Raw genomic sequence first — 12,590 nt, 5'->3', positions numbered from 1 at the left:
GTGTGTGTGTCACGCTCTCCATGATCCTTGTTGTGTGTCATTAGTATGCGTGTATAACATGTAAACGATAGACTTTTACTGTTGTCGGTGTTTAACCATGATAGCCTGTGTGCTACGTCTTTGGTGTTTTGTGTGTTAATAAATGTATGCCTATGAAACTCATCCCTGCGTCCTGCTCTAACTCCACAACATTACACAAATATGATCAAAGTAACATATATGATCAAACATGAATAATCTGCATTTGAGGAGAATGAAGAAACACATATTCAATTAAAAATGAAAAAGATGTGTACATCTCGGGATGGAACACTGGTATGGGTTTGGGCAATGTTTATTATAGACACACACAAGTGAATCAAGCAATGGAGGTGTAGTATTTTTACTTATGCACAGCAGATGACAGAGTACAGCTGGGATTTAAATGCTTTGAAGGACCAAACTATTTTGGCTTCAGATGTGTTATTCCTTCAAAAGCCTCATTCTGCTCATCTCTAATTACAGTGCGTGGTGAACACACTGAGGAACAAAACTACAGACACAGATAAGACCCAGTGAAGACACTCACGAGACTAAAACGCACGAGGATCAAAAAGCAGAGTAAGCCATATATACAATACAAACCAAATAACAAACCAAAGCCAAAACAAGCAAGAAACACCTGCAGACAATTACTGGTCGGGACTAGAGACAAGGCTCAGGTGAGATGCATTAGGAGGTGGTAAAGCAGAGGAACCAAAACAAAGCAAAGCACATGGAGACAAACACAGCTGACCAGGGGAAATACTGAGACAGCAGCTGCTATGTTGTCATCTGGCAGCTGAGAAAAGAAGCCTGTCAGCACCATTCCATGTGTTATTCTATCACACGAGGGTGCATTAAAACTACATATATTAACTGCCTTTAGATGGAGCATGTGTCTCTGTGACCAGTTCATGTTCAAGGCTGTTTTATTGAGGTTTAGCAAATTTGCTTTACCATTTGAGGATTTATTGCCCATAAAGAACTTCTTCCAAAAATGATTGTTACTGTGCTATATGCCATTTCATTTACATTTACAAAAGTGCTTTACCATTTAATCATATAATGTATCCTAGCCGATACAGTAGGTTAGAGTTCAAGATATCACTGAGCTAGAGCACTGTTGAAATACAGGGATCAATGCTGATGCCTAGAAGTGCAAAAAACATATAAGCTCTATCTCAAGAGCTCTATTTAGGGTGTTTCTACCTTATCATGCAAAAAGACAGGATGTCAATGAAAATCAGTGAATTTAGTGCCTGCAGAACCTGAAAGTATCTTTGAGAATAGCAACTGGATGTGTAAATTAATATTACTGAGGGGTATGCACTAATCTCTAGTGCATTGGTGATGTCATTGTGTTGAGGGAGACTACAAGACAAATATGTAGAGATCATTATATATATATATATATATATATATATATATATATATATATATATATATATATATATATATATATATATATATATATATATATATATATATATATAAAATACTATTCTGGTTTTGTTAACATCTGCCCCAAGCTGGTTTTGCGTCTTGCGCCCCAATGCAGTTGCTGTCACGGTATGGCCCCTCCTCCCAAACAGCTCCCAGCCCTTAAATGGAAGCACCCGTACTCTTGGGAACTCTCGGTAGTGCTACAACAGGGGAGAGTGTTCCTGGAAAATTTTGGGGGAGCCCTGGGTGTAGTACAGGGTCGGACTCTGCGGAGTCCTACAGGCCATCAATGGTACGAGGAAGACCAGTATCCAGGTCCGGACTCCACGGGGTCCTATTATCCATAGTGGGACTACCGGGACAGCTACAGGGAGTATGAACGGACTGATCGAGTGGAGAATCCGGCAATGGAGGTGGAGGAGGACCTCCACAGGGATTCTCTCTCAGTTATGGACACCACATCAGCAGATTCTGAGAGCGAAGAAGCTCTGGCACCCAAGTTACCACCCAAGGCTCCGCACAGGAGACGCCGCTCCGGAACAAGCAGGCTGCCCAGTAGGGCTTGCAGAGAGGAGCCGTTGTCCAATGAGGACACTCCATCCCTGAGAGCACGCAGCCCCTGAGGTCAAGCGCCTACACCTAAGCCTCGTAAAGGCAAGGTGGAAACGTCACCAGTCCCCGCCCCTGAAACAGACAAATCAGCTGGTCCGCTTCTGGACACGCTTGCGCTAAAGCCTAAGCAGCCGCCTCCACCCAAGCCATTGAGGAAAGATCCCGCCCTGCCTGGGCGGACTCCAACCCAGCCGATGATAGGAGGACTGGCTGAGGCTCCCGTTAACTTCCCCGGGCTGTTCAGTGATTCTTTATGTAGTCCTGTTAGTGTGCAAGTCTATAAGTGTGAATGTTGTCGGTGTTTAATCTTACATGTGCCTGAGTGCTACGTTCACTGTTTTGTGCTAATAAACGTTACATCCTGTTTCCTATGACTCATCACTCCATCCCGCTTAGCCTCCCATGCGTTACAGTTGCTTTTTCCACAGTAGACTAGTCTTAGTCTGTGCTTCTGAATTTGTGTTTATGGAGTGTGATATATTAGAACTTTATTATTAATCAGGAAAGTCTAATTTGTTAGCATGTTATTGTGTAAACCATTTTATGAACTATACCACTGGGAGCAATTTTCTTTTCTTTTGTCTCCTGGTTTTTGATTAGTTAGACAGAGTCAGGGAAAGACTTTACGCTTTGCTTGGTTTTTGCTTTATGTTACTTTAGAGCCTGCAGTGTGTGCATTATTTTGGCAAGAAGCCCACCTTGGAGACATTTTTGCCTGTTCATCAAATTTTGTCCTTACAATGTTGTATCTGTATTTACACATCAAATGTACAACTTCACGATGAATTTAATCTGTTCTAATTTTCTGTTCTGTTCTGATATTCTGTATTACCAAACCTACTAACTTGCAACAGTCATTTATTAATTAGTTATAAACATCAGCTTTATGTTTTCCGACAATGTGTTTAACATTAAAACTGGGGATAAACAGGAATATGCTTGATAAGTGTGTTTATTGTGATAAAATTTAGATAATGCTTTTTTTGGGGGGGGGGGTTTATTTATTAAATGTTGTGTTCTCTTTCCAAAGACAGCTCAACCAATAAAGCGTTTGATCCAGGGAAGAAATGCAGATATTTTGGTATACACATTTGGAACCCTGGGTGAGTTACAGTTGCCCATCTCATTGAAGGAAACAATTCCCACTGCAATATTATTACACACCAAAGGACCTCCAGAGTCTCCCTGTTAACAACGCAAAAAGAGAAACAAATTCATACCTTACTATCTTTGTAGCTGTTACAGTGAACATATTGTTACAGTTCACATGTTCTGTCAAAACCGAATAGAAAGCCCATATTAATCAGCACATATTCATATCATACCTGGCAAAACCCTCCAGGATGGAATGCGCATATCATTCTTGGGGTTATTTGAAATTCCCTCCACATGCTGTTACATATTGCGGTGCTTACAATGCTGACGTTGGTCTCCCTAAGCGCATTGCTGATAGGTTTGTTGTCTCCTGTATATCCCCAGCCAGCAACACTGCAGATTGATCCAGCTGTAATGTCTTCCTCAGATTTAGGGAGCGAGATCCAGCTCACTGTCGGACTTTTAGTGGCTTTTCTACGTAGCTACATGGAAAAATCATGTATTATTTGCAAAAATGTTAACATCTAAATTATTTCCCTTGAGAAACCAAGTATTTCTCTATACACTGCCATCCTCACTGCAAATTATACACAGTGCACATAGAGAAATTGCTGTCTCGTATTAACCCTTATCTGCTGGACACTGGGGCAACTGCTCTTCATGCATTTTCACGATGTTATCAGAAAATGTGGAATCATCTGTCGTTTCTGTGGATCTCATATGTGTATATATCTGTTCAACATCAATAGAACTTGCAAATGTCTGGGATTAATGTCTGTATAAGCAATATTTATGGAAAGACATTTTCCTATAGAACCAAAATGAAATCTTGGCTAGGTACTTAGAAGTTGCTTTAAAGACACATTTAACCTTTTAAACTGCAATGAATTGTATGCAGTTTCAGCCTTTGATTCCTCACTTTTGTAACTACATACAATTTCAAACCCATTTTATTTAGGTTTCATTAAATCATTGTTACTAACATAAGAAACAAAAAGATTGTAAAATCAATAACTGAATAACACATTTGAAGTTTAAGAGGTCAAATACCTCAGATTGATTTAAATTCATTATTTAAGGCCCATGTTAGTTTCACACAGCATTGCATATACATTATATGCTAATAGCCAAAATGTAGCGAAATACATACAAGAAGGTTGTTGTTCATCGTTTCTGGATTTGGGGTTGGTGTAAAATCTTTCTAGAGATTTAAAATGACCATTTTTATGTATTTATTTACCTTCAGAAGCATGAGATCGCTGTCAAACGTAACATCATTGTAGTTCTCATAGACATAGGGCTCAACTTCCCTGCGCTCAGAACCATGTGTCTCGCCAAGCAGATGAGCTCCCATCACCACCGTCAGCTTACTTCCACTATTTAGAAAAACATGTATGTGACATATCTTATGTTCCTGGTAACAATAAATGAACAATGAAATACAAATAATATAAAGTATGAATAATCTTGTTTTAAATAATAGTTAATACAAACGTTACATTCTTCTCCTTAAAAAATAATTTTCACTTTGAATAGAAGGCTCTAGGTAGTGTGTAACTGTATTTTGATATAATTTTGTAAATTTGAAATGTTTTATAATTATTGTATTTGTTACAAAGTGGTTACACTTTGATATTGTGATATTGACAAAACCTTTGAATTTTAAATATGTCAATAAAATCTGGATACAGATGAGAAAGGAAATATGTTTGCCCTCACTAGATAAAGTACACCCTGACTTTAGTTGTCTCTGAGAAATCAAAGTCAAACTCTGGTTTAAAAAAAACGCTTGTGAATGTAGATAGCGAAAGGAAGTGCTTACAGTGTCCTACAATGTGCAGCTGTTATGACAAACCACTCCGACACGAGGAAGCCACCACAGATGTGTTCCCCATCTTTCTGGACAGAAACCATGTAGGGTCTGGAGTGGGGTTTAGCCTCTGTGCCGTTCACTATGCCAACATTCACACTGGCTGAGGAAGCAAGAAGGTGGAGGAGCTATCTACATCATTTGTTTCTCAAATTGCAAATGAAATAGCAAAAAAAGCAGAATTGTGTTTGTGTTACTTACCAGAGAGGGCCAAGTATGGCAGCAGGCCAGCCAGCAGTAGCAAGGAGACGAGAATCATGACGCAACAGAGACTGAGTGGGTCCTCCGTGAAAATGAAGCTTTAAATAGCAGAGAGAGAGGTAGAGTTTCTCATAACCACCCTTACATGTGACAGGTTTCCTTTTCTCAGAATTGTCCACTGTGACCTTAGTAAACCAGTATGTTTGTTTATGTGGAACCTTTCTCTGTGAACCTGCGGTCTCACTATAAAACCATTCTGATGACACATCATGGGAAAAGAAGCTATAGGTTAATATCGTGGTGAATAAGTGTAACTGGCCTCTGACCGACCTCAATGGAGCCTTTATCGGCCCTGATGTGACAAACAAACAGAAAGAGTTAATTATTTGTGTACATCACATGAAATTAATGAAGACAAAGATTTAGAGTTACATATAAACCAATTTTATGCCATTAGGGGATTGTTCTTGGAAATAACTTCTAAATATGTTATTTTTGATGAATAGAGGTAGGTCTTTTTACAGGTGTAATTGATTGAATCTTTAAATTAAATGTGCCAAATCTCAAAATATTTTGCAAAATGAATAATAGATATTTTGTAATATACATAAATTGGCACATGAGCTCGAACCCAGGTCAGATGGGTGATGACCAACAGCTTACTGGGTGAGCAACCACACACTACCAATGGTGGTCCCGTGTGCAGAACAGTTCGATCTTGGATCAGGTGAAACAAAAGGAAAAACTAAACACCACGCCGAGCGTGGAAAAGGGGAGAACAAAGGACGCCACGGGAAGAAATTGCAGCCCCGATGTACTGGGGAAAACCAAACTAAAACTTCCCATACAAAACCAGAAAATGAGGAGGAACTTGAATGGCTAAGGGAAGCCTTGGGAGAGAGCCAGACTTGAGAGTGGAAACAGGAGAGGGGAAGCAAGGGGTAAAAAATACCTTCGCAACGCAGAAGTAAAGTGTAGTACAAGGCCTCAAAGACCTCAATTCCTGAAGTTACCAGCTAGGAGCTTGGCTCAGAACTTTAGCAAAGACCCAGCACTGAGTGACTGGGTCACTGGGCTTTTATAGATCGAGCCCAGCTGTTGGGCATCAAGCCTGATTAGTAGTGTGGTTGACTTGAGGCCTCCCTCTGGTGACCGGAGGGGGCCTCGGCCTGGTGCCAACCCTTACAAGACCGCCCCCGAAAGGGGTGGCTCCTGACGTCCCAAGGCGAGCCACACAATCTCGCCAAAAAGCCCGAATGGGTTCACGGTCCAGGATGTGATGGGAGGGGACCCAGGACCGCTCCTCAGGCCCGTATCCCTCCCAGTCCACCAAATACTGGACTCCACCACAAACCTGCCGGATGTCCAAGAGACGCTTTACCGTATATGCTGGTGCACCATCCACCATGCGCGGGCCCGGAGGGTCGGAGGGGCCCACTGAACCCAATACGGGCCTAAGGCGAGACATGTGGAAGGTGGGGTGGACCCGCAACACTGTGGGAAGGGCAAAGCGATAGGAAACAGGGTTTACGTGGTGAAGAACCTCGAACGGTCCAATGTAGCGAGGAGAGAGTTTGCGAGTACACCCACGCAGAGGCAGGTCCTTGGCTGATAGCCAAACCCACTGTCCTGGCTGATAGGTCGGCACTGGTTGCATTCTCTTGCCAGCATAATGCTTTTGAGCAGCAGCAGCAGAAGATAAGAGAGCCCTGCGTGCTCTTCACCAGGCTAGGGAGCAGCGCCTGACTGTCTGCTCAGCAGACCGTACACCTATGTCTCCTACAGCCTCTTGGTCGGGAAACATAGGCGGAGCATACCTGAATTGGCACTTGAACGGTGACATGCCTAAGGAGGAGTGCCACATGGTGTTGTGGGCAAACTCCACCCAAAATAGGTGCTCAGACCAAGAGGATGGGCAGGAAGAAGCCAGACAGCAGAGGGTGCACTCTAGGTCCTGGTTAACTCTCTTATTCTGGCTGCTGGATTGGGGATGGAAGCCAGAGGACAAGCTTGCTTCTGCCCCCAACAACCGACAAAAGGCCTTCCAGAACCGGCTGGTGAATTGAGGCTGGCAGTCTGACACGATGTGGCTAGGCAGCCCATGAAGACGGACAACCTGGGTAAGTAATAGTTTAGCTGTCTCTTTTGCAGATGACAGTTTTGGCAATGCAACAAAGCGGCTGGCCTTGGAGAAGCTGTTGGCGATCACTAAAATCACAGTGTTGCCGCTTGATGGGGGCAGCCCCGTGATAAAATCGAGTGACAGATGAGAATAAGCGCGTGAAGGCACAGCCAGAAGTTGCAACAGACCAGCGGACCTTGTCCTGGTATGATAAGGTAAAATCAAACCGGGCAAAGAACTGCACCAGTGCCCACCTCAGATACATCCACCTCAATGACAAATGGAAGCTCGGCATCAGGGAGCTGCAGAATAGGGGCCTTGATCAGATGGAGTTTCAGTTACTCCAATGCCTGCTGGGCTTTGGTGGACCAGCAGAACCGACCCGACGCCTTCCTGGTCAACACGATCAGTGGGGCTGCAACTGTGCTAAAGTTCTTAATGAATCTGCGATAAAAATTTGTGAAGCCCAGAAAACGTTAGACCAGACGCACTGAGGTGGGTCTAGGCCAGTTCTCTACAGCCCGCACCTTGGCGGGGTCCAAGCACAACCTATTGTGGGAGATGACAAATCCCAAAAAGGAGATGGTTTATGCATGGACTGTGGACTTCTCTAGCTTGACGAAGAGGCGGTTCTCGAATAGAAGCTGGAGGACCCATCTAACATGAATAACATGTTCGTCTACCATTTGGCTATAGATCAATAGGTCATCGAAGTAGATGAATATGAACCTGTCAAGGGCTTCCCTTAAGACCTCATTGATGTACCGTTGGAAGACGGCGGGTGTGTTCATCAACCCAAACGGCATGGCGAGGTATTCATCGTGCCCAGAGGGGGCGATGAATGCCGTCTTCTACTCGTCTCTCTCCCAGATTCTCACCAAGTTGTAGGCACTGCGCAGGTCCAGTTTAGTAAAAACAGAGGCCTGCTGCAGTGTCTCGAATGCTGATGTCATGAGGAGCAATGGGGCAATTTTGTCAAGGCCCTAGTAGTCTATACAAGGGTATAGCCTTTCTTCCCAACAAAGAAGAACCCAGTGCCAGCCGGGGAAGTAGACGGCCGGATGAACCTGTCAAACCCCAAGACAGCACTGACCGGGTCAGTCCACATGGGGATTATGTCGCTGAAGCCAGGGGTACCCCAAAATCAGTTGCAAGTTGGGAGCAAAGATAATATACAGTGCAATCTGTTCAATGTGTGGGCCGACTTGCAATGTGACTGGACGAGTCTGATGGCTAACAAACCCTGGCTAAAGGGACCGACCATCGATAGCGGCAATGGGTAAAGGTTCGTCCAGTGGGACCAGTGGCAGGGCTAACTTGTTAGCTAACCCAGCGTCCAGAAAATTGCCCAATGCTCCCGAGTCCACGAATTCCTCGAGATGTGTTTCAGATTTTCCCCAAGCAATTGTGGTACTTAGGAATAACCCTTGAGCTCGGGGAGGACTGGTTGAGCCTGTCAGGGGTCCTCACTCCCCTGACGGACGTTGCCTTTCCCCCAGGAGTTCAGGACAAGCTGGGCGGAGATGACCTGTGCTTCCACAGTACCGGCACCTACCTTCCTGCATCCGAGCGTCGCGCTCACTTCAGGGAAAGGCGGGCGTGTCCGAGTTCCATTGGCTGGAGTCTGGACTCCCCCCGCTTGTCAGGCACATGAACAAGGCTAAGGGTGCACGGAGCTCCATGAGAGACTCCACTGATCTCTGGTCCCCGTGCTCTGTGCCTCTCCCGTACGCGATTGTCAATTCGCAACACCAGATCGATCGGGTCATCGCGAGAGGCGGAAGTATCTTGGTGGACCAGTTCATCTTTAAGCTCCTCGCCGAGGCCCTGGTGGAAAGTGGCCATCAGCACTGTGGGGTTCCATCCATTCTCGGCCACCCTAGCGCGAAATTCGATGGTGTAATCAGCCACCGCTGTTTTCCCCTGACGTATATCAAGTGACTGGATGGTGAAAAGTCTGCTTAAGGGCAGCAGCAAACTCTGCTGCAGTGGAACATACATCGGTTTGGTGCTCCCAGACCGGGATGGCCCATGCCAAAGCCCACCCAGTCAGAAGGGAGACGATATATGCCACTTTAGCTTGTTCAGTGGGGAACTGAGAGAGCTGCTGCTCGACAGCCAGTGAGCATTGAAGGAGGAACCCCCTACAACCTCCTGCCTCACCGGCATAGCGCTCAGGGGCGGGGAGCAACGGCTCCGAGCATGAGGTAGGCAGGATTTGGGCTGGTTCTGCTGCCGCCACAGCACCAGCTGCCTCCTGACTAGGGGCAGCCAGAGGCACTCGCGCTCATGTCAGGAGGTCTGTCAGGACCTGCAACTGAGAAGTGATCTGTTGCAGGACCTGCTCATGTCGACCAACAGTCACCCCTTAGTTAGTGAGATTAGTCAGAGCCACCTTTACCTGATCTAGGTCTAACTGTTGAGCTGGGTCCATGGCTGGGTACTTCTGCAACTTTTATAGATCTAGCCCAGCTGTTGGGCATCAAGCCGGATTAGTAGTGTGGTTGGCCCGAGGCCTCCCTCTCTGTATTTCTCCCTCTCTGCAACAAATACTTACGATATTTTAAATCCAATGTCCCCCATCTCTGAAAGGTATCTCAGAGAAGCTTGGGGCTTTTCTGCAGAATGTTCAACTCCCACAAGGTTGTCATGGTTGCAAAGACCGGCAGTATGTGTGGTACCTTCTGTGGTCTCAGTATGAATAAACTGAAGACTTGGACTATTTTAAATTGGTAGCAGAATGTCTAGATGCACGTAGCCTTGTGGAAAATGTAGTAAAATAGAAAACCTGCCTATACAGATCAAGCTTGAAGCATGAATAAATGTTGCAATTACCTAAGGTATATCTATTATCTAAGTATATATAATTATCTAAATTGGTATTACATATTGGTATGATTCATGATTACAGCATTCATTCATATTGAAATAGAAAATGCACATATATGCACCCCTACACACAGGTATATGCACATATATGCACACTTACACACAGGTACACAACTATAACTTATCAATGTGAGTATGAATAAGATTTTATTTATTTGTTAAGCAATTTCTCCATTAATTTGCAGTTCACATCAGGTGCGTGGGGATGATCACAGCTACCTCCCTTAAAGAAAGACACAGTACCATGTGCAATTTCATTACTTACAGCCTGCTCTTCCCCCCATAAATCACGTGGTACGGCCCGCCATGTGCAGGGGGATTCATAAATGTACTGTCTCTGTTTTTGTAACCCCCGGGATTGCACACACATGCATAGGGTTTAATGATAATGGCTTTTGTGTCTATTTAAGCCCCCCGTCTGTGTGTGCTCCCTTTGTTGGTCACTGTCGCTACCTATGTCTCTTCATGAGTCATAAATGTGAACTGTAGCTGTAGCCCGTAACATCTGTGTTTGTTTTCACCATTTCCTGTTTGTGTGTATATTGTCAGTGTTAAATGTTAATAATGTTCACCTTTGTGATTGTGTGAGTGACACTTGCATTGTCCATGTTATACGTCAATAAATGTCTCACATGAACGAGGAGGTCTGTGCATCCTGCCCCGCGCCCTGTGGCACTCGGACCAGCGGCGTTACAAATACACACCAGAATCCCTCAGAATCTCTTTTTATGAAAAAAACATGTGTATGCAAGGTAACCCATTAAAGTAACTTCATTCCTAGTTTATAAAACAGAGTTCACACAGAGTATACAAGTTGTTGGACTGCCTTAACAGACAAGTTATGGCAAATTTCAGGCCACAGCAAACCTGTACCCAGCATCTGGCTTGTCTTTAATCTGGTCTGTATTTATTTTCATCTGTGATGTTGACATCTACCTCCATAAGACATGTTCACGTCTACCTCCATAAGACAAGTTGACATCTACCTCCATAATACATGTACTTATGTTCGCATCACTTGTTTGACTTTTACAGCCAGCAACACTGCAGATGGACTTTGTCTTTATTCTCCTATTTCCGTTACACAGATCCAGGCAATTATGCATTTTTTAGAATTCTCCCCAGAATTCTAACAAATACTCCCACCAAGTACATGAACTCTCTCCTTCTTCCAGTTTCCCATTAGCTTCCTTTTTATGTTTGTTTGTGATATCAGGGTCGATAAAGGCTCCAGTGAGATCAGTCAGACAGTTACACTTATTCACCACAATAATAACCTTTAGCTTCTTCTCCCATGAGGTGTCATCTCAATGGTTTTCAAAGGCAAATAACAATTAATCACAAATATTGTTTATAATGTAAACAAGTGGCATGGGTCAATATTACCCATAACAGTATATCCTAATTAACAACATGAATGCCAGGATTAACTGTGTTTTGAAAAAAAGGTGTCTCATTTAACTTCTAAAGACTTTCCCTTCCTCTCCAAAACTTATGCAAATATAAAGTTCACAGAGCGTGGTATTGGTAGACATGTTGAAATCTGAAAGCCCACCTTCCCTTTCTTGAACAACCATAAGGTCTCAATAATTCACCCCGATGCCGTAAATAAAATGAAATGCCGTATATGAAATGAATAAATGAACATATAAAGAGAGGCACTGAGCTGCAGTTGATCACTGTCTGGTGATGATTTGGATCAGATGTTGTGGAAATCTGCTGGAAAGGCCTGATAGGCTCAAATGTGTTATGAGGGCCTGCTGGGAGAAACTGGCCGAGGGTTCTGTCCGGAGGAGTTGGGGACATGGAGTCTGAGTGGACCCTGTTCAAGACCTCCATTGTGGAAGTGGACGCACACAGCTGTAGTGCAAAGCTATTAAGTGCCTTTTATAATGGCAACCCAAGTGGTGGACATCAGTGGACATCACATCAAAGGACACTTTCTGGGCTTGGATGGCTTGGGAAACTCATGATTGGCAGCTGGCAAAAATTGTTGTGGATTTGGCAGTTGCAAAGCAAAATTCAGTTTGTGGAAAGAGTTTAGAGAGATCATGATGAATGAATTTTGGGCAGCTTCAAAGAGGTTCTGGAAAACCACTTCAATCATTCAGGAGTGGAAGGAAGGATACCATCAAAGCTGTGATGGACTCAACTGACAATATTGTCAGGAGTTAGAAGGAACACTTTGAGGAAATCCTTAACCTGAGAAACATGCTTTCTATGCAGTAGGTAGGACCTGAGGCTACTGGAGGGTCAAATTTAATTTCCCTGGCTGAGATACTTCCACAGTAGCAATGCCCCAGGGGTAGATAAGATTTGCCCAGAATTGCTCAAGGC

The 12,590-nt window shown here is 44.1% G+C and overlaps 1 protein-coding gene across 1 annotated transcript; it reads right to left on the bottom strand.

The window, feature by feature from the left end:
• Window positions 1–2,951: 2,951 nt before the first annotated feature.
• On the bottom strand, window positions 2,952–5,329 carry LOC113576216 (mast cell protease 1A-like). Its single transcript, XM_027008180.3, has 5 exons — window positions 5,243–5,329; window positions 4,994–5,144; window positions 4,412–4,547; window positions 3,402–3,653; window positions 2,952–3,261 (listed from the first exon to the last, which is right to left on the bottom strand). Exons 1-5 carry the CDS (start codon window positions 5,298–5,300, stop codon window positions 3,112–3,114), a joined length of 747 nt encoding a protein of 248 aa, XP_026863981.2. The 5' UTR covers window positions 5,301–5,329; the 3' UTR covers window positions 2,952–3,111.
• Between the last annotated feature and the right edge of the window lie 7,261 nt (window positions 5,330–12,590).

The sequence above is a fragment of the Electrophorus electricus genome, chromosome 26, assembly GCF_041902795.1.
Source record: "Electrophorus electricus isolate QZ-2024a chromosome 26, ASM4190279v1, whole genome shotgun sequence".
Classification (NCBI taxonomy): Eukaryota; Metazoa; Chordata; class Actinopteri; order Gymnotiformes; family Gymnotidae; genus Electrophorus; species Electrophorus electricus.
The sequence above is the reverse complement of the archived record's forward strand: the minus strand, read 5'-3'. Positions and strand labels throughout refer to the sequence as shown.

Bases quoted from the DNA above. Each gene is read 5' to 3' on its own strand.
- LOC113576216 (XM_027008180.3), bottom strand. From the start codon at position 5,300: ATGATTCTCGTCTCCTTGCTACTGCTGGCTGGCCTGCTGCCATACTTG. The intron at 5,145-5,242 runs GTAAGTAACACA...TTGCTTCCTCAG, and splicing joins GCCATACTTGGCCCTCTCTG to CCAGTGTGAATGTTGGCATA. The intron at 3,654-4,411 runs GTAAATAAATAC...TTTTCCATGTAG, and splicing joins GCGATCTCATGCTTCTGAAG to CTACGTAGAAAAGCCACTAA.